General features: G+C 42.6%; 1 protein-coding gene across 1 annotated transcript in view; it reads left to right on the forward strand.

Moving 5' to 3' along the window:
• Window positions 1-23,468, forward strand: part of SLC35F1 (solute carrier family 35 member F1) — a 450,499-nt gene that overhangs the window by 308,401 nt on the left and 118,630 nt on the right. The window contains exon 3 of the mRNA XM_068231363.1: window positions 8,354-8,481. Coding sequence (XP_068087464.1) covers window positions 8,354-8,481 — 128 coding nt within the window. The remainder of the gene's footprint in view (window positions 1-8,353; window positions 8,482-23,468) is intronic.

Raw genomic sequence — 23,468 nt, forward strand, 5'->3', positions numbered from 1 at the left:
TTTGTCATGGGGCAGCCATCTTTTTGGTTGGAAGGAGGTGACAGGGAGCATGAGACACAGTTCCAACTGTCCTGTGTCATGATCACCCCTCCCAGCTGCACACACTAGGCTTCAAATGTCAAATTCAAAATAAAAAAAAAAAATTGCACCAAAACAGTAGAACGAGAACAACAACATCAGAAATCCCATCATGCTTTGCACAGCATCAGGGGAAAAAAGCCCGGGCAGTTTTCTTCTGTGCAGCTAAAAATGAGGCTTGTATAAGAGAAACAAAGCTCTGATGCTGTGAAACTGTTAACCTCCCCGGCGTTTTATTGAGATCGCCAGGGCGGCTGCGGGAGGGTTTTTTTTTTATAAAAAAAAAATCTATTTCATGCAGCCAACTGAAAGTTGGCTGCATGAAAGCCCACTAGAGGGCGCTCCTGTTGCATATTTCTGATCGCCTCCGGCGATCAGAAGTAACAAGAAGGGCCGCGATGAGCGGCCCTCCTTGTTTTGCTTTTCTCGTCGCCATGGCGACGAGCGGAGTGACGTCATGGACGTCAGCCGACGTCCTGACGTCAGCCGCCTCCGATCCAGCCCTTAGCGCTGGCCGGAACTGATTGGTCTGGCTGCGCAGGGCTCGAGAGGCTGGGGGGACCCTCTTTCGCCGCTGCTCACTGCGGATCGCCGCAGAGCGGCGGCGATCAGGCAGCACACGCGGCTGGCAAAGTGCCGGCTGCGCGTGCTGCTTTTTATTTGATAAAAATCGGCCCAGCAGGGCCTGAGCGGCAGCCTCCGGCGTTGATGGACGAGCTGAGCTCGTCCATACCGCTCAGGAGGTAAAAGAAACACCAGACCTTTTCAGTGCTGCTGAGTCGATTTTTAGTCTGGAGGTTCACTTTAATGTTTTGGAGTGGCCCAGCCAGAGTCCTGACTTGAATCCAATTGAGAATCTGTGCAGGGAACTTAAGATCAGGGTGATGGCAAGAAGACCCTCCAGCCTAAAAGATTTGGAGCTCATTGCTAAAGATGAATGGGCAAAAATACCTGTGGATACATGCAAAAAGCTGGTCTGCAATTATAAGAAGCGTTTGATTGCTGTAATAGCCAATAAAGGCTTTTCTATTGATTATTGAGTAGGGTATGAATAATTTTGGACTGGACACTTTATGCTCAAATGTAAATAAACGTTGAGAAATGTTTTTTTCGACAACAATGCCTCTTGTATATATCGTCCTGTTATTTTACATATATTCTTTTTTTTTTTATTAGTTGTATAAGTATTACAAAGATGTGTTCCATTATTGGAGCTCCATCCGCTGGTTTGACAGGCAAGACATGTTAGAAAAGAGTGTTGCTTTACTTCTGTGGTAAATACAGTGGCATAGCTAAGGAGATAGGGGCCCCAGTGCAAGCTTTACATGGGGCCCCAAGCACTCTATTGATATGAAGCCCCAAAACCTACCAAGGACGATTTCAGAATCAGAAAGGTGTAATCAGAGTAAGAAAACTGTTAGTAAAGGATTTATACTATTCAAGGACCATATAAAGGTGTTCACTATCAGCATAACACCAATACAAAGCTAATAAGGAAGGTGGGCCCCTCTTGTCCAGGGGCCCTTTTGAGGTCACAACCTCTGCATCCTCTATTGCTACGCCACTGGGTAAATATTTGGTGACTGAGAAAGTCCTTCGGCGACTTATCTTTCCTTAATAGCTGCAACATTAATTCAGTAAAGCAACAGGTGAAATTCTAAAAAAAAAAAAATTTTGTAATATTTTGTATTTTTTACATTAAGTGCAATACATCACATTACTAATGACATATAAATCATTATTTTTCTAGATGAGTCTCAAATAGTATTGCATATCTCCTTGATCTGTCATATTAGCAACGTGCTTGACTTCACATGGTTACAAGTTGTCATGTGGTGTGACTATAGCAGATGATACTGTCATCTTAGAAACCTTTTGCACTGAGCTGTGTGATGGCCAGTGACATGGAAGAAAAGCCTCTGCAGAGCAGTTGTGCCTAAAGACTTGTGGCACTTCTACATGACTGCAGTGTGAGGGCATAACAGAAGGTGCCAGCCCGCATAGCTTCAGGGGGATTCTGGTCCCACAATGGATCAACTGTTTGCAGCATGAACATGTGGAATATTCAGAGAATATCTAGCACGTAATTGTCCCATGGGTTGGCAACTTGCTGAATTGCATTAACCCTGAGAATGTGAGAGGGCAGCGATCGTCATCGGAAATCTGCTCTAATTTACTTGCTTAGACTTGTTTATACCATTTTCACATTCACAGCTTTGTGATGTACTCAGTATTTCTGGTGTGTTCAGTGAACCTGGATTCGTCTGGTCTTTAAAATGGACAGCAAGATAAATACAAGGTACCGAGGCAGCAAGAACATGATTCTACGGTGTTCTTCAAGGACTAATAAATACAAGCTACTGTTTAGATTTATAGTATATGATGAAGAGTAACTTAATTCATGTACAAATGTGAAAAGTTTCAGGAACATATTAGTATCTCCATTTTTGTCAGCGCTATACATTACAGGGATTTTAACAATCATTATTCCAGGTCTTTACCTTTTTCTTACATACTTATACTAAAGGAAATAACTAACTTCTTTACCCTAAAAATTGTGACACATTTTACATAGATTATAATGACTTAAAGGGTACCTGAGACATGTGACATGATGAGACAAACGTGTATGTACAGTGTCAAGTATACAAATAACTGGGCTGTGTTCCTTTTTTTTCTTTTTATGCATGGAAGAGTTAAAGTGAACCTGAGGTGAAGCTGATGAGATAAACAATTATACAGTATTTATCCAACGGGAGATATTGGCAGCGCTTCCAAATGCAGGCTGCACCCGAGTTGACCAGCTGGATACATGTGCAGAACCCGAAACACGGGCAGATAACACAACGTGCATTCAAAACAGATGCAGCGAATGGAGGACATTGCTTCCAAAAACAGTTTGCATGCAGATTGTTCAATACTAGACTCTTCCACGTGACCTCATGGAAGAGACCTAACCACTAGCTAACAATTAAAACATAGTGTCAACCTGAGGCTGCAAGCCATAAATGGTCAACACACTTTTTAACCACTTCCCCTCCCATGGGCCGAGTATCTACATTCCTACAATTCACCACTTTACCTCGCAGGGACGCACTCCCGCTCGCTCCCCCGCGCTTCTTATCGCCGCCGATCATTAGAGGGGAGGTGAACGAATGGGAACGCAGTCTGGGACCCCGTGTGAATGATTGCCGGCATCAATGAGATGCCATGATCCTTTGTTACTTCCAACGTAACATGTCCACGCATTACTTCCTATTTATCGTACTGTAAGTACGCAATAGGAAGTAATCTTGTGGCCAAATAATAAAATTACACCTACACACATTTATTTAAAAAAAAAAAAAAAAAAGGACTAACAAATACATTTAAAATGAAAACTTTATCTCCCACACAATCCCATAATTACCCCCAAAAAATTTGCATTAAAAAAATAAAAATTACAATAAAAAAAAGAAAGAAATAGTTACCTTAGGGACTGAACTTTTTTAATATGTATGTCAGGAGGGTATATTACTGGTATATTTGAAACTATGAGCTTGTAAATAGTGATGGACGCAAAACTGAAAAAATGCACCTTTATTTCCAAATAAAATATTGGCGCCATACATTGTACTAGGGAAATATGTTGCAATAACCAAAACAAATGAGCAAATAAAATATTTGGGTTTAAATTGCAGTAGCATGTATTATTTTAAAACTATAATGGCCGAAAACTGAGAAATAATTAATTATTTCCATTTTATTCTTATTTTTCCTGTTAAAATACAGTTAGAATAAAATAATTCTTAGCAAAATGTACCCCCATGGAAAGCCTAACTGGTGGCAAAAAAACAAGATATAGATTGTTTCATTGTGATAAGTAGTAATAAAGTTATAGGTGAATGAATGGAAGGAGAACTGACAGGTGAAAATTACTCTGGTTCTTAAATGGAAAAACCTTGGAGGTGTAGTGGTTAAAGGACGGGAAAAAATTTGCAGCACTACTAATCAGGCTGCAACTGAAATGAAACCAAAAGAGGTGTGCAGCTCCCCCCAGGGACTTAAATACACACCTTGAATACATATCAGATGCAAAACTATGCACTAAACCCTAATCTAGATAAACTGAATGCAAACTGATACACATGGATGCAGCTAGCCACAAGTAGACTTACATTTTTGTACAACAGAAGATATTGGCAGCACTTCCAAATGCATGCGGCACCCGAGTTGACCAGCTGCATACATGTGCAGAGCCCGAAATACGGGCAGATTACACAACTTGCATTCAAAACAGATGCAGCAAATGGAGGATTTTGCTTCCAAAAACAGTTTGCGTTTGGTGCAATCTGCATAGTTTTGCATCTAATTTGTATTCAAGGTGTGTATTTAAGTCCCTGGGGGGCGCTGCACACCTCTGTTGGATTAATTTAAGTTGCAGCCTAATTAGGAGTGCTGCCAATTTTTTTCCAATTATATTTATCTTCCTGCCCCGAAAACTGACCTTTGTTTTAAGTATCCTAGGGTTTTATTTTATATTTAAACATTTACAAAGTAGTTTGAATTTTATACTGTCTCTAATCAGTGGCAGCCTATTAAGTGTCCCAGAGCTAGAACAAGGTCAATAGTTAATGCATTTTATCTTATCTGCCCTCAGAAGTTGTATTCTGCCAGGGTAACTTTTATGGCTGTAATTTGTTCATCATAATTTATATACAATTTGCTTATATTCCCGACAAGGTACCAACAAGACAGAAGCTGTCACTTTCATGCCTAGAAATTAACTCTTTCAGGCAGCAAAAGAACACAAGTAAAACAACCTGGTTATTAACCACTTGAGGACCACAGTGTTAATGACCAGGCTCTTTTTTGTTGCACTGGGCTGTGCAGGCTTTTCAGCCTCCTGACAGCCCAGCTATGGAGCCCAGCGATCGGACTCACCTTCTTTTTTTGTCCCTAAGGGGACATGCCTGCCGGAGGTGTCCGATCACTGTGGCCGTTGTTATTTATTTTATTTATTTTTTTGCAGCCTCTATACGGCTGTTTATCCCTCCCTCCCTCCTCCTTCCCCTTCCCTCCATGCACAGACTTGAACAGGATGGCGATCCGTCCTGTTCCATCTCTCATAGGCATCAGCCTATGAGAGGATGGGGATCCCCGGCCAATCAGAGGCCGGGGATCACCGATCTCGTACAGGGCTGCCGGAGACCGCAGCGTTGTACGCATGTAAACAAAGGGGATTTCTTTCCCCTTTCATTTACAAGCAGCCGGCTAGCTGCGATCGGCGGCTAGCAGGCTAATCATGGAGCTCCACTCCGTGAACTGTCAGGGAACGATCGTGCATGCGTGCGGCCGTTCCCTGGGAAACTGCAGCTCCAAGCCTTGACGCCAATTGGCGTTAGGCAGTCCTGGGGCTGCCGCCGCGGCCACACCCATCGGCATGAGGCGGTCTTGAAGTAGTTAATATGGTTACTGTACATACACATGTTTATCTCATCATGTCACATATCGCCTTGGGTACACTTCAAACATTCATATATGCAAGTGACAATTTCTCTCTATTCAAGACCTAGGCAGGCTATAGAGAAGAGAAACCCTCACTGATAAAGAATCAGAGCTATAAAACTCTTTCCTGGAGGAGAAAAACTGCCGGGCATAGAGAATAGATAAAAAGTTCAATAGCTCATAAATTGGGGATTTTAACTGTGTCAGAATGTGTGACTGTGTCATTCAGCTGAGACAATAAAACATACTACTTTTTCAGGTTTTTAAAGTGAACCTGAAGCGAGAAGTATATGGATGCTGCTCTATTTATTTCCTTTTAAACAATACTAGTTCCCTGGCAGCACTGCTAATTTATTTGGCTTCAATAGTGTCTGAATCACACCAGAAATAAGCATGCAGGATAATCCTGTCAGATCTGACAATGTTAGAAACACCTGATCTGCTCTATGACTGTTTGGGGTCTATGGCCAACAGTATTAAAGGCAGAGGACCAGCAGGATGACCATGCAATTGTTATTGCTTAAAAGGTAAAAAATATGGCAGCCTCCATATTATTCTCACTTCAGGTTTCCTTTAAAGTAAACCAGATATGAAGAATGAAAAAGATTTTATACATACCTGTGGCTTCCTCCAGCCCAATCCGCCTGGATCCCTCCCACGCTGCCCGCAGCTACGAGAACCGGGTCCCCGCACTTCCGTCAGTCGGTCCCAGTCTAGCGTAAGAGAAGTGCGCTGTTTGCGTATCTCTGCAGCAGCCGCTGGAGAGATACGTAGAGGGCGCACTTCTCCTGCGTAGGCAGGCTCCGATGATGTCAGTGACGGGACCCGGTTCTCATAGCTGTGGGCAGCGGAGGACTGTGGCGTGGGAGGGATCCAGGTGGATGGGGCTGGAGGAAGCCCCAGGTATGTATAAAATCTTTTTCATTCTTCATATCTGGTTCCCTTTAAGCAGAATATAAAAACTGGGGGGATTCTAAAAGAAAAGTCATTTTAGGAGTATATATATATATATATATATATATATATATATATATATACAATGGTTTATATCATCAGTTTATTTTCAGCTCAGGTTCCCTTTAAGCAGTTCCAAGTTTACAAATTGTAAAAGAAAGGCCCCTTGCTCTGGGTGTGGAAATTGTTTTGTTTTTCCGTATGTAAAAAGTGAATTTCATTATTTTTGATCGAGAAAAAATATATGTACAATTGCTGTGACACTCCTTAAAAATAGAGCAATGCTCCATGCACTCCATGAACTCTAAGGGGAACCTAAACTGAGAAGGATATGGATTTTTCCTTTTAAAATAATAGCAGTTGCCTGACTCTCCTGCTGATTCTGTGTCTCTAAGGGCCCGTTTCCACTAGGGCGAATTCGCATGCGTGGCCTGCATGCGAATTCGCATAGGCAATGAAAGTGGATGGGACTGTTTCCACTTGTCAGGATTTCTGAGCGTTTTTCTGTGCAGGATTTTTCTGCACGGTAGAGCCTGCAGAATTCGCCTGCGTGAGGAATGCAGGCGATTCGCACATAATGCATTTAATAGGGAAACCGCACATGTGTTTTTTGCCGCGATTTCGCGTGCGAATTCGCATGAAAACTAATGCAAATTGAACCAGGCAGTGACATGGTTAAATTCGCATATACCCTGCCTATGCGAAATCGCATGCGAAATCGCGGCAAAAATCGCCCGCGGAATCGCATCCGCATGCGATTTAGTCAGCGGTGGAATCCCGGTGATTCGCACCGCACTAGTGGAAACGGGCCCTAATACTTTTAGCCACAACCCCCGAACAAGCATGTAGATCAGGTGCTCTGACTGAAGTCAGGCTGGATTAGCTACATGCTTGTTTCAGGTGTGTGATTCAGCCAACACTGCAACCAAAGAGATCAGCAGGACTGCCAGGCAATTGGTATTGTTTAAAAAGGAAACATCCATATCCATCTCAGTTTAGGTTCCATTTAACCTTTGATCTGGACAACTTCTATATAAATATGATATTTTGTTGAAGTTCCTGTATGGTCACCAATTTCAGGATTTTCAATAAAATGAATTTAGAAAACTGCTGCAAACCTTCTATCGGGTACAGTGGACTTATTCTGTGTTATAAACTATTATTTGCAAGGGAGGTGCTTGCAATGGTAAAAATCTTAAACAGTTTGATTAGAGGCACTCCTGCTATCAAGTGACCCACTTTTTAGGACAATATTGACCCAAGGAAGTGAGAAAAAAAATTTCCCTCACAATCCTGTCATTCTAATGGGTGTCACCCACAACAGGAAGTGAAGGTGAATCTCCTCAAACAATAGATGCAGCAAACACTCAAAAGAAGTTCCCCCACTCTATCCAAAATGTATAAGGGCCCGTTTCCACTACGGCGGTTTCGCTGGCGATTCTACAGAGTTTCCCCGCACATGATTAGCACGGGGAAACTCTGCCATAGGGGATGACGGGGCCACAGTGGAATCGCTTGCGGGAGTGATTCGGCCGGAACCCCCCGCAGAATTCGCCGCGGAGGCTGCGAATCCCATAGCCGTGCATGGCACGGCTCATGGGATTCGCCTGCGATCCCGCCCACCCGCTCAGTGCGGCGTGCGTCTGCGAGACGCACGCTGCACTAATGGAGACGAGCCCTAATACTCATTCTGTGACAGATTAAATCCATTGCCACATACAATCAATCATGAAATTATGGCTTTAATGTTGTAAAGTATCCTACTTTGTTTAGTGACTTGCAGGTCTATGTTGTGATGCACAGATCTCATTGTGTCGCATTATTTCAATTTCAGGGGAAGAAAACTTATTGGCAATATTGAAGCGAAGATGGTGGAAGTACATGTTCTTAGGAATTCTAGACATAGAAGCAACATATTTAGTGGTCAGAGCACACCAATATACCACTTTCATTAGCATACAGGTAAGCATATTTATCAGGTTGTGTTAAACATTTAGCTGTATCCATGAACTACAAGATGCCATGTTGGTCATCCTTCTCTTGGGCCAGTCAAAGTCCAGACCTCAACTTGATCAAAATACCATGGCATTTTAACCACTTAACATCTCAGTCGTTTTCAGCTTATGCATCCGAGCAATGTTCACCTCCCATTCATTAGCCTATAACTTTATCACTACTTATCACAATGAACTGATCTATATCTTGTTTTTTCCGCCACCAATTAGGCTTTATTTGGGGGGTACATTTTGCTAAAAGCCACTTTACTGTAAATGCATTTTAACAGGAAGAATAAGAAAAAAAATGAAAAAATTCATTATTTGTCAGTTTTCGGCCATTATAGATTTAAAATAATACATGCCTCCATAATTAAAACCCACGTATTGTAATTGCCCATTTGTCACGGTTATTTCACCATTTAAATTATGTCCCTATCACAATGTATCGCGACAATATTTCATTTGGAAATAAAAGAGCATTTTTTCCGTTTTGCATACATCACTATTTACAAGCTTTTAAAAAAAAAAAAATAGAGAGAAATATTTCGTCTTTACATAGATATTTAAAAAGTTTAGACCCTTAGGTAAATATTTATGTGTTGTTTTTTTTTATAGTAATGTTTTTTGTTTTTTTTTATTAAACATTTTATGTGGGCATTTTTGGGAGGGTGGGATATAAAAGTGTTTTATTTAGGGAAATATTTGTGTATTGTAATGTTTTTTTACTTTTACTTGTAGTTTTACTTTATCTCGAGTTTGTTTACATGACGTCACTCTAAGCGTACAATGTACGCTTAGAGGGACACAGCTTCAGAAAGAGCGAAGCTTCCGAGAGAAGCTGTCGCTTTTTCTGCGGGGGAGAGGAATCAGTGATCGGGCTCCATAGCCCGATACATTGATTCCGTGGCTACCGAATCCGCGGCCGGGAGTGCGCGTGCACGCGCGCGATCGGCCGAGGGAGCGCGCGGGAGCGCGCCTGTCCTCCTTGACGTTTTTATACGTCAAGGAGGACAAAGTGGTTAAACAAAGCGAGTTGCGCATCAATTAATTCCTGCAAAAAGAAGAGTGAGGCAAAGTTCTTTCAAAACAATGTGAGAGACATAGCATCAAACAGGAAAAATAATTTCACATTATTGCGGCTAAAGGTGGTTCTACAAGATTCTATGACATCATGGGGTGTATTTAACTTTCTACACATACTGCTTTGTCTTGGCTTAATTTTTATTAAATGCATAATGGCATGGTAGAATCTGTTTTTCTTACATCTGGGGTTATATTTTAGAACCTGCTAAGAGCCACATTATGTTTTATGATCTAGTGATATGTAAAACATTAGAACTGATAGAGGGTGTACTCTCTTTTCCTCATTGCTGTAAATTACTTATTCAGTGAAAATTAATTTCAATTGAAAGTAACACATGATGGATCTAGAAATGCACAAGGTAAAGGCTCCTTGTATGTGTACTAAATTTAGCAAAAGGAAAAAATGGCTGTGGGGATTGTTCTATAATACACTGATCACCACATAGCTAGTCTCAGCATCTCCAGTCAACGCATTTTACAGACAGCTAGGAACATCTGTTAGAGAATAGCTGTCTGATGACAACAAAACACCACAGCTGCCCACACTGCAGGTTCTGATAGACGGAGACACAGTGGCATGGAGGGTGGACACATACATTCCCATTCTGCTATTGCCATTGAATAACATCCCAGCTCTCTTTTCTAGTTATCATGCAATACCTACTACACAGACATAGGCATCAATTCATCAAGCATTAGCGCATTCAGTAATGCAGAAAACAGCTGAGTTTACCGAGCACTTAGGAAAATGTCAATTCATCAAGGCTGTTACTGCATGAAAAGCTGAAATTACAGAACAGTAAGGTACCGTAAATTACCGACTTATTCAGTAAATACCTCAACAAATGTCAGTAAATGTCAATTCATCAAGGTTACAGCATGCGGTAAAACACAGTTGTTATTATTATTATTATTTATTGAATTTATAAAGCGCCAACATATTACGCAGAGCTGGACAATAAATATATACAATGATACAAGGATGACAGACATAACAAGGTTATACAACATAGAACAAAGTTACACATGCAAATTGTACAAAATACATGATAATGCAATATGGGCTGGTTAGGTAGGCCCAGTAATACAAGTACAGGCTGTCATAGGACAGGAGTACATGATCCTGTAGATTACACTAGGGAATGGAGGACCCTGCCAGAGGCTTACAGTTCTCCTCTGTTGGAATCAGTGTGGAATAAGTGTGGGACTCACAGAACTCACAGAAGCAGAGATGATTACCTATGAATGACAGGAGCAGAAGCCAATAGAAATAGCCCCTGTCTCCTGCAAGTCCCGTTGATAGGACCCGTAGGCTTCTCAGGTGGGTCTAGGTTTTCTGCCCAGGCAGCAAGCAGAGAGAGATCTAACAAAACAGGTTTCCCCTGCTACCCTTCGGCAGTTTAACCTCTTAGGTTCCTGTATGAATATGCGGAGGAGCTAGTGGGGAAATTAGGTTAGCATGGCATGTGTAATGTCCTCTGGAAGTTCATCTAAGCTGTGGCAAATGCTGTGGCAAATAAAATGTTAAGAAAGATTAATGGAGACTAATAGACAGATTTAGAGCAAGCAGAGGCAGTATAAAAACATGTAAAGGAATGCACATCTAAAGGGCTGGTTGGGATGACTCTTACTATTGTAATGCTGTCTCTGCACAGAACAGCATGTAACAACCAGGGATGGTCAGAAATGCCAATTTCCGATTCCGCAGAAAATCCACATTCCGCCATTGCTGATTACCGCTACCACTACTGATTCTGCTTTCGGGTACCGATTTCTCCATTCCGCACTTCTGTTTAATAAACCCTGAAAATGTTTTGCTATTAACTGCTAAAGTCGGCGGCTTTTGACTGTAATGTAAAATGCAGAAAATCAGCATTATCCAATATGCGGTTATTTTAAGCCAATCAGAAGACTCCGAATGAATAAGCCAATCAGAGAATGCAGAAATGTCCTCCTAAATCCCCATTCTTTGATTGGTTTATTCATTCTGAGTCTTCTGATTGGCTTAAAATTACCACATATCGGATAATGCAGATTTTCTGCATTTTCCATTACAGTCTAAAGCCCCGACTTTAGCGGTTTAGCGGTTAATAGCAATGCCTCCATAGGTCCTAGCCACACTAAATTTTCAGGGTTTATTAAACAGAAGACTGTGAACAAGATGAAAAAAAAAAGATTTTCAAAAAGACCTTATAGTTTTTGAGAAAATCGATATTAAAGTCGGCAGAAATTTCCACGATTTCCGGCGAAAATCCGCCTACCGCACTTGTATTACAGATTTCCACATTACGATGTGGAAATGCAATTTCTGATCGGAAATGCAGAAACTGCATTTCCACGGAATCCGAATGAGCATCACTAGTAACAACATAGACAACTTACACTCTTCTGCTGTTATGGACAATGGGCTTCGGTAAATTACCAAACTTCTACCGCTCCTCTGAAAATATTATGAATTAGCACAGAAAAGTCTAAAAAAACAAATGCGGTATTTTTTATTTTTTTTTATTGAACAGCCTTTGATGAATTGATGCCATAGTCAGACATAAGGTTGTCATTGCCTGCTTCATTTACTCCAGTGAACAACAATCAGACTTGCCATTGTTTGTTTCTGATTTCATTAAATTTTGTCAACATAGTGATTATAGTCTGTACTGAAGATAAATTTAAAACCCCTTCAGGGTATACTTTATCTCATCCAAAAATTAAATTGCAATTTAATCCATCCAAAATCAATTTTGTAATACAGATGACATCAATGACATCAAAAGCAAAGCTGAACAATGATCTTTGTATTAAAATATTGATATTGGCTGGATTACATAGTTATTTTGGTTGAAAAAAGACATACGTCCATCGAGTTCAACCAGTACAACCAGTACCAGTACAAACTCCAGCCTGCTCCCTCACATATCCCTGTTGATCCAGAGGAAGGCAAAAAAAAAAACACAAGGCATTGTCCAATTAGCCCCAAAAGGGAAAAATTCCTTCCCGCCTCCAGATGGCAATCAGATAAATTCCCTGGATCAACATCATTAGGCATAACCTAGTAATTGTAGCCATGGATGTCTTTCAACGCAAGGAAAGCATCTAAGCCCCCTTTAAATGCAGGTATAGAGTTTGCCATAACGACTTCCTGTGGCATTGCATTCCACATCTTAATCACTCTTACTGTAAAGAACCCTTTCCTAAATAAATGGCTAAAACGTTTTTCCTCCATGCGCAGATCATGTCCTCTAGTCCTTTGAGAAGGCCTAGGGACAAAAAGCTCATCCGCCAAGCTATTATATTGCCCTCTGATGTATTAATACATGTTAATTAGATCTCCTCTAAGGCGTCTTTTCTCTAGACTAAATAAACCCAGGTTATCTAACCTTTCTTGGTAAGCAAGACCTTCCATCCCACGTATCAATTTTGTAGCTCGTCTCTGCACCTGCTCTAAAACTGCAATATCTTTTTTGTAATGTGGTGCCCAGAACTGAATTCCATATTCCAGATGTGGCCTTACTAGAGAGTTAAACAGGGGCAATATTATGCTAGCATCTCGAGTTTTTTTTTTCCTTTTAATGCATCCCAAAATTTTGTTTGCTTTAGCTGCAGCGGCTTGGCATTGAGTACGATTATTTAACTTGTTGTCGATGAGTACTCCTAAGACCTTCTCCAAGTTTGATGTCCTCAACTGTATCCCATTTATTTTGTATGGTGCTAGACCATTGGTACGACCAAAATGCATAACTTTACATTTGTCAACATTGAATTGCATCTTCCATGTATGTGCCCATATAGCCATCCTATCCAGATCCTGTTGCAATATGACACTATCTTCCTGAGAGTTGATGATTCTGCACAATTTTGTATCATCTGCAAAAATAGCAACATTGCTCACTACTGCATCTACTAGGTCATTAATAAATAAATTGAAGAGCACTGGAACCAGTACAGACCCCTGTGGGACCCCACTGCTAACAGTCTCCCATTTTGAGTACGATCCATTGACCACAACTCTTTGTTTTCTGTCCATTAGCCAGTTCCCTATCCATGCACACAAACTCTTCCCCAGTCCTTGCATCCTCAACTTTTGCACCAGACTTCTGTGGGGAACAGTGTTGAAGGCCTTTGCAAAGTCCAAGTATATCACATCTACAGCATTCCCAATATCCATATTAGCATTCACTACCTCATAAAAGCTGAGCATGTTAGTCAAACAGGACCTGTCTTTAGTAAACCCATGTTGATGCTGAGAAATAAGATTATTTTCTACTATGAAGTCATGTATAGTATCTCTTAGTAACCCCTCAAATAGTTTGCATACAACTGATGTTAAGCTTACAGGTCTTTAATTTCCTGGATCTGATTTTTTGCCCTTCTTAACCACTTGAGGACCTAGGGCTTTCTACCCCTTAAGGACCGTTCACTTTTTTTTCCATTCAGACCACTGCAGCTTTCACGGTTTATTGCTCGCTCATACAACCTACCACCTAAATGAATTTTGGCTCCTTTTCTTGTCACTAATAAAGCTTTCTTTTGGTGCTATTTGATTGCTCCTGCGATTTTTACTTTTTATTATATTCATCAAAAAAGACATGAATTTTGGCAAAAAAATGATTTTTTTAACTTTCTGTGCTGACATTTTTCAAATAAAGTAAAATTTCTGTATACATGCAGCGCGAAAAATGTGGACAAACATGTTTTTGATAAAAAAAAAAACCCATTCAGTGTATATTTATTGGTTTGGGTAAAAGTTATAGCGTTTACAAACTATGGTGCAAAAAGTGAATTTTCTCATTTTCAAGCATCTATGACTTTTCTGACCCCCTGTCATGTTTCATGAGGGGCTAGAATTCCAGGATAGTATAAATACCCCCCAAATTACCCGATTTTGGAAAGAAGACATCCCAAAGTATTCACTGAGAGGCATAGTGAGTTCATAGAAGATATTATTTTTTGTCACAAGTAAGCGGAAAATGACACTTTGTGAGAAAAAAAAAAAGTTTCCATTTCTTCTAACTTGCGACAAAAAAAAAATGAAATCTACCACGGACTCACCATGCCCCTCTCTGAATACCTTGAAGGGTCTACTTTCCAAAATGGGGTCATTTGTGGGGTGTGTTTACTGTCCTGACATTTTGGGGGGTGCTAAATTGTAAGCACCCCTGTAAAGCCTAAAGGTGTTCATTGGACTTTGGACCCCTTAGCGCAGTTAGGCTGCAAAAAAGTGCCACACATGTGGTATTGCCGTACTCAGGAGAAGGAGTATAATGTGTTTTGGGGTGTATTTTTACACATACACATGCTGGGTGGGAGAAATATCTCTGTAAATGACAATTTGTTAATTTTTTTTACACACAATTGTCCATTTACAGAGATCTTTCTCCCACTCAGCATGGGTATGTGTAAAAATACACCCCAAAACACATTATACTACTTCTCCTGAGTACGGCGATACCACATGTGTGGCACTTTTTTGCACCCTAACTGCGCTAAAGGGCCCAAAGTCCAATGAGTACCTTTAGGATTTCACAGGTCATTTTGAGAAATTTCGTTTCAAGACTACTCCTCACGGTTTAGGGCCCCTAAAATGCCAGGGCAGTATAGGAACCCCACAAATGACCCCATTTTAGAAAGAAGACACCCCAAGGTATTCCGTTAGGAGTATGGTGAGTTCATAGAAGATTTTATTTTTTTGTCACAAGTTAGCGGAAATTGATTTTAATTGTTTTTTTTCACAAAGTGGCATTTTCCGCTAACTTGTGACAAAAAATAAAATCTTCTATGAACTCACCATACTCCGTACGGAATACCTTTGGGTGTCTTCTTTCTAGAATGGGGTCATTTGTGGGGTTCCTATACTGCCCTGGCATTTTAGGGGCCCTAAACCGTGAGGAGTAGTCTTGAAATCAAATGTCGCAAAATGACCTGCGAAATCCTAAAGGTACTCATTGGACTTTGGGCCCCTTAGCGTACTTAGGGTGTAAAAAAAAGTGCCACACATGTGGTACCGCCGTACTCAGGAGAAGTAGTATAATGCGTTTTGGGGTGTATTTTTACACATACCCATGCTAAGTGGGAGAAATATCTCTGTAAATGACAATTGTTTGATTTTTTTACACACAATTGTCCATTTACATAGAAATTTCTCCCACCCAGCATGGCTATGTGTAAAAATACACCCCAAAACACATTATACTACTTTTCCTGAGTACGGCGGTACCACATGTGTGACACTTTTTTGCAGCCTAGGTGCGCTAAGGGGCCCAACGTCCTATTCACAGGTCATTTTGAGGCATTTGTTTTCTAGACTACTCCTCGCGGTTTAGGGCCCCTAAAATGCAAGGGCAGTATAGGAACCCCACAAGTGAAGAAGACACCCCAAGGTATTCCGTTAGGTGTATGGCGAGTTCATAGAAGATTTTATTTTTTGTCACAAGTTAGTGAAAAATGACACTTTGTGAAAAAAAACCAATAAAAATCAATTTCCGCTAACTTTTGACAAAAAATAAAATCTTCTATGAACTCGTCATACACCTAACAGAATACCTTGGGGTGTCTTTTTTTCTAAAATGGGGTCACTTGTGGGGTTCCTATACCGCCCTGGCATTTTACAGGCCCAAAACCGTGAGTAGTCTGGAAACCAAATGTCTCAAAATGACTGTTCAGGGGTATAAGCATCTGAAAATTTTGATGACAGGTGGTCTATGAGGGGGCGAATTTTGTGGAACCAGTCATAAGCAGGGTGGCCTTTTAGATGACAGGTTGTATTGGGCCTGATCTGATGGATAGGAGTGCTAGGGGGGTGACAGGAGGTGATTGATGGGTGTCTCAGGGGGTGGTTAGAGGGGAAAATAGATGCAATCAATGCACTGGGGAGGTGATCGGAAGGGAGTCTGAGGGGGATCTGAGGGTTTGGCCGAGTGATCAGGAGCCCACACGGGGCAAATTGGGGCCTGATCTGATGGGTAGGTGTGCTAGGGGGTGACAGGAGGTGATTGATGGGTGTCTCAAGGTGTGATTAGAGGGGGGAATAGATGCAAGCAATGCACTGGCGAGGTGATCAGGGCTGGGGTCTGAGGGCATTCTGAGGGTGTGGGCGGGTGATTGAGTGCCCTAGGGGCAGATAGGGGTCTAATCTGATAGGTAGCAGTGACAGGGGGTGATGGATGGGTAATTAGTGGGTGTTTAGGGTAGAGAACAGATGTAAACACTGCACTTGGGAGGTGATCGGACGTCGGATCTGCGGGCGATCTATTGGTGTGGGTGGGTGATCAGATTGCCCGCAAGGGGCAGGTTAGGGGCTGATTGATGGGTGGCAGTGACAGCGGGTGATTGATGGGCGGCAGTGACAGGGGGTGATTGATGGGTGGCAGTGACAGGGGGTGATTGATGGGTGATTGACAGGTAATCAGTGGGTTATTACAGGGGAGAACAGATGTAAATATTTCACTGGCGAATTGATAAGGGGGGGTCTGAGGGCAATCTGAGCGTGTAGGCGGGCGATTGGGTGCCCGCAAGGGGCAGATTAGGGTCTGATCTGATGGGTAACAGTGACAGGTGGTGATAGGGGGTGATTGATGGGTGATTGATGGGTAATTAGTGGGTGTTTAGAGGAGAGAATAGATGGAAACACTGCGCTTGGGTGGTGATCTGATGTCGGATCTGCGGGCGATCTATTGGTGTGGGTGGGTGATCAGTTTGCCCGCAAGGGGCAGGTTAGGGGCTGATTGTTGGGTGGCAGTGACAGGGGGTGATTGATGGGTGATAGGTGATTGGCAGGTGATTGACAGGTGATCAGTGGGTTATTACAGGGAAGAGCAGATGTAATTAATGCACTGGCGAATTTATAAGGGCGGGGGTCTGAGGGCAATCTGAGCGTGTGGGCGGGTGATTGGGTGCCCGCAAGGGGCAGATTAGGGTCTGATCTGATAGGTAACAGTGACGGTTGGTGATAGGGGGTGATTGATGGGTAATTAGTGGGTGTTTAGAGAAGATAACAGATGTAAACAATACATTTGGGAGGTAATCTGACGGCGGGTTTGCGGGCGATCTAATGGTGTGGGTGGGTGATCAGATTGCCCGCAAGGGGCAGGTTAGGGGCTGATTGATGGGTGGCAGTGACAGGGGGTGACAGGGGGTGATTGATGGGTGATAGGTGATTGGCAGGTGATCAGTGGGTTATTACAGGGAAGAACAGATGTAATTAATGCACTGGTGAATTGATAAGGGGGGGTCAGAGGGCAATCTGAGCGTGTGGGCGGGTGATTGGGTGCCCGCAAGGGGCAGATTAGGGTCTGATCTGATAGGTAAAAGTGACAGGTGGTGATAGGGGGTGATTGATGGGTGATTGATGGGTAATTAGTGGGTGTTTAGAGGAGAGAATAGATGTAAACAATGGATTTGGGAGGTGATCTGATGTCGGATCTGCGGGCGATCTATTGGTGTGGGGGGGTGATCAGATTGCCCGCAAGGGGCAGGTTAGGGGCTGATTGATGGGTGGCAGTGACAGGGGGTGATTGACGGGTGATTGGCAGGTGATGGACAGGTGATTGACAGGTGATCAGGGGGGATAGATGCATACAGTACATGGGGGGGGGGGGTCTGGGGAGAATCTGAGGGGTGGGGGGTGATCAGGAGGGAGCGGGGGGCAGGGGGGGGATAAAAAAAAAATAGCGTTGACAGATAGTGACAGGGAGTGATTGATGGGTGATTAGGGGGGTGATTGGGTGCAAACAGGGGTCTGGGGGGTGGGCAGGGGGGGGTCTGATGGGTGCTGTGGGCGATCTGGGGCAGGGGGGGGGGAAATCAGTGTGCTTGGTGCAGACTACGGTGGCTGCAGCCTGCCCTGGTGGTCCCTCGGACATTGGGACCACCAGGGCAGGAGGCAGCCTGTATAATACACTTTGTAAACATTACAAAGTGTATTATACACTTTGTATGCGGCGATCGTCGGGTTAACATCCCGCCGGCGCTTCCGTATGGCCGGCGGGATGTTGCGGCGGGTGAGCGGCGCCAGGCGGAGGCGGAGGATCGCGTCACGGATGACGCGATCGCTCCGCCCATGCCCACACAAGGACCGCCGCCAATTGTCAATACGGCGGTCCTTGCGGCGTCCACTTCCCGGGCCGCCAATTGTATATACGGCGGTCGGGAAGTGGTTAAATAATGGGAAAACGTGGGTTGTACGCCAATCCACTGGGACTCTGCCAGTTGCAAGAGAGTCACAAAAGATAAGATAAAGGGGTTTAGCTATAACTGAACTTAATTCCCTTAGGACCCGAGGATGCATGCCATCCGGGCCAGGTGCCTTGTCTATTTTTAATTTATTTAGTCTTGCCTTCACTTCTTCCTGTGTTAAGTATTTAATATTACAGTTAGAAGATTGAGACTCTTCTGCCTCTGTAATTTGCAACAGTGCTGTTTCCTTTGTGAAGACAGAAGCAAAGAAAGCATTTAATAACTCTGCCTTACCTTGGTCATCCACCATTGAGTTCCCACCCTCATCCTTTGGAGTCCTATACAGTCAACCTTTCTTTTTTTAGAGTTGATGTACTTGTAAAACTTTTTTGGGTTAGATTTGATATCCCTAGCGATTTGATTTTCAGCTTCGATCTTTGCCAGCCTAATTTCTTTTTTACAATTTTTATTGCACTCCTTATAATTGCTTAGTGCAGCCTCGGTCCCCTCCTGTTTTAGGACCTTATAGGCATTCCTTTTCCTCTTCATTTTATCCCTAACCTTTCTATTCATCCATAGAGGCCTTTTTTTTATTCCTAGACATTTTGTTTCCATATGGGATATACATACTACAATATTGATTGAGAATAAGTTTAAAAGCTTGCCATTTCCCTTCAGTGTCCTCCCCTTCTAGTACATTATCCCAGTTCACCAAACTTAGTGCCTGCCTAATTTGATTGAACTTTGCTTTTCTAAAATTCATAGTTTTAGTGGTCCCGCTGCCCCGTGGCCTATCAGTCACCAGATCAAACGTTATCATGTTGTGATCACTATTTCCCAAATATTCTTGAACCTGCACATTTGATACATTATCTGGTCTATTAGAAATGATCAGATCCAGTAACGCATTCCTCCTAGTTGGTTCCGTTACCATTTGAGTCAAGTAATTGTCCTGTAGTGCTGCCAGAAATCTGCTGCTTTTACCAGAATGGGTAGCCTCAATACCCCAGTCAATGTCTGGAAAGTTGAAGTTGCCCATAATTATGACCTCATTTTTACTTGCAGCTTTTTCAATCTGCTGTAGTAATCGCAGTTCTGCAGCTTCATTAATATGAGGTGGTCTGTAGCATACCCCAATAAGCAATTGGCAACTTTTATTTCCACCATGAATATTTACCCAAACGGACTCCACATCTTCGCAATCTTCTTCCATCTCATCGTTGAGGACAGCTGTAAAAGAATTCTTAACAAAGAGACAAACCCCTCCACCTTTTTCCCTGTTCTATCCCTCCTAAACACATTGTATCCTTTTAAATTAGCTATCCAGTCATGGCTTTCATCCATCCATGTCTCGGTTATTCCCACAATGTCATAGCCTTTGTCATTCAGAATGAACTCTAGTTCGTCTATTTTATTTGCAAGGCTCCGAGCATTGGTTAACATGCACTTTATATTTTTACCGCCACATTTACCAATTTTGTTTACATGAAATGGGCTACTTGAAGTTTTACCAACCTCCTTAATTTTTACACTGCCCCCACCCCCCTCTCCACCCCCCATAATGTTAGGCTCCCACTGTCTTTTTACCTTATCTTGTCTACATATTGAGACTTTAGCCTCCCGCCTCCCCCCAGATCCTAGTTTAAAATCTCCTCCAACCGTTTAGCAATCTTCTCCCCCAATGCAGCTGCACCCTCCCCATTAAGGTGCAGCCCATCCCTGCTGTAGAACCTGTAGCCGACTGCAAAGTCTGCCCAGTTCTCCAGGAACCCAAGCCCTTCCTTCCTACACCAATTTCTTAGCCACTTATTTAACTCCCTAAGCTCCCTCTGTCTCTCAGATGTAGCACGTGGCACTGGCAGTATTTCAGAGAACACCACCTTGGAGGTCCTTGCTTTAAGTTTATCTCCAAGTACCTGAAAATCATTTTTGAGGACCTTCCATCTTCCACTAACTTTGTCATTGGTGCCAATGTGTACCATGACAGCTGGGTCTTCCCCAGCCCCACCCAATAATCTGTCAATTCTTTCCGCTACATGCCGAACCCGAGCACCCGGGAGGCAACAGACTGTATGGCATTCACGGTTTCTTAGACAGATTACCCTATCTGTGCACCTAATAATTGAATCCCCTACCACCAGTACCTGTCTAGCCTTAGCTGCACTCCTATTCCCATTCTTGTTACAGCAGTCTGCCCCTTGGTTGCTAAGGAGCACATCCTGCTGCAGCATTGCTACTCCTGAATCATCCTCCCCAATATTACGCAAACAAGCATACTTATTAGTGAGGGACAACTCGGGACTAGCCTCCCTGCCACTTTTTCCCCTACCCCTTCTAACTGTGACCCAACTAGCAGCTACCTCTGCTTCTTGCTCCGGCTTTACTCCACCCACCTCATCTTCACCGATTCCATCCAGTGTCTGGATCGTGAGATCCAAGCTCATCTCCATGTTGTGTATGTGTCTCAGTGTTGTGAGATGCTTATTTAGCTCTGCGACTTCCGCCTCTAACTGAGCAACACGCACACACCCAGGGCAACAGTAAACACCCTCAATCCGCTGATCAAGGCCTGCATACATGTCACAGGATGTACACTGTACAGCATAGTCCAACATGATGACTATTGTGTGGGGAAATTTTATTTACAGTAAACTGTGGCAGTAAAAGTTGAAACAGGAGAGTGAGTGAAGTTCGGGAGTGAGTGCAGCTGGGGTGGAAGAGGGGGAGGGGTGGAGGAGGGGGAGTGAGAAGTTGCGGTGGAGGAGGGGGAGCGAGTAAAGTTGGGGTGGAGGAGGGGGAGGGGAGGAGGGGGAGTGAGTGGTAGCTGTGCTTAACCACTTTACCCCCGGCGGTACGAATTTCTACGTCCCTTCCCCCCCCCCCCCCTTAAAAACCAGGGACGGAGAAATCCGTACCTTCTGCAATACCGCCGCTGTCCGCGCTCCCGCCGCTCGTGCACGCTGCCGCCCGCTCACCCGGAGATCAATGAACGGGAAAATCCATTCCCGTTCGTTGATCTAAGCCCCCACAATGATCTGCTGCTTTTTTGAGAAACAGCGCGATCATTGTGATTCTCCCAGCCTCCTACTGCTTCCTGTAAGCGTCCTTCCGGACGCTTACAGGTCGCATGTAAACAGACTCACTGTGGCCATCTTGTGTCCATATAGTAAACTACACCCTAAAGCATTTTACACATACAAATACATTGTTTTACACAATAAATTAACTCATTACCTCCCACACTCCCCAATTTTTTTTTTGTAATTTAAAAAAAAAAAAAAATACAATAAAAAACAACATAAATAGTTACCTTAGGGACTGAACTTTTTAAATATTTATGTCAAGAGGGTATAACACTGTTACTTTATAAACTACGTGCTTGTAATTAGGGATGGACGCAAAACTGAAAAAAATGCACCTTTATTTCCAAATAAAATATTGGCGCCAAACATTGTGATAGGGACATAATTTAAACGGTTTTATAACCGGGACAAATGGGCAAATACATTTCATGGGTTTTAATTACAGTAGCATGCATTATTTAAAAACTATAATGGCCGAAAACTGAAAAATAATATTTTTTTTCCCACATTTTTTCCTATTTTCCCATTAAAACACATTTAGAATAAAATAATTCTTGGCATAATGTCCCACCTAAAGAAAGCCTAATTAGTTCATTTTATTGCGATAACTAATAATAAAGTTATAGTTGAATGAATGGACGGATCGCTGAAAGGTGAAAATTGCTCTGGTGTTCAAGGGGTAAAACCCCTCAGTGGTGAAGTGGTTAAGCTTGTATTCAATTCCCAATGTCCACGTGGGTTATAGTCTATGCATGAGGCTGTGGATTGTGAGCTCTTCACCCCATTTTCAGTAACATGCTTTGTCACAGATATCCCCAGTGTATAATAAGCCACGATGAGCAGTGATCCTGGGTGATTAACTGCAATGTCAGGTTTATGAAAAAAAAATGTAGTGATTTACAAATTGATTCATTCATCCATCCATTCACTAGCCATTACGGTGTCCTGGAATTATCCAGCTAATGACTACAGCTATTGCCAGCATACAGCAGGCAATGCTCTTTACTATGTCATTTACATGTAAGATCTATCTTTAGATAGCACTGCAGACTCTAATAATTTTAATAACGAATAGTGTTGCTCTGATACAATCCGTGATCACGGAATAGCCATGATTCACAAGCATTTTTTCACTATCCGACGTGATCCGAATCCGTGATCAGGAATTGATCATGGAATTCAATCATGGTTATTTTGCGTATTCGGCCTGTGATCACAGAAAAAATAGCTGTGATTATAACCTGAAAAGCCGGCGACTTTAGCGGTTAAAGGGGCGCTATGGCGAAAAATGTTTCTTTTATGTTGCTGTCACTTACAGTATGTAGTAGAACTCTGACATTAACGATAGGTTTTGGACTACTCCATCTCTTCATGGGGGGATTCTCAGGGATTTATTTATTTTCAAAAGCACTTAGTGAATGGCAGGTGCTCTGTCCAACTGCCAAAAAACTGTGTAGCGAGCAGGGAAGCTGGCCAGCATCATTGTTTAAATCCTTTTTAGGGAATATCTTTATAAAGAATAAAAGCCTTGCTGAGAATCCCCTATGAAGAGCTGGACTAGTCCAAAACCTGTCGCTTCTGTCAGATTCCTACAACCTACTGTAAGTGAAAGCAAAAT

The sequence above is a fragment of the Hyperolius riggenbachi genome, chromosome 4 (genome assembly GCF_040937935.1).
Source record: "Hyperolius riggenbachi isolate aHypRig1 chromosome 4, aHypRig1.pri, whole genome shotgun sequence".
NCBI classification, from domain to species: Eukaryota; Metazoa; Chordata; class Amphibia; order Anura; family Hyperoliidae; genus Hyperolius; species Hyperolius riggenbachi.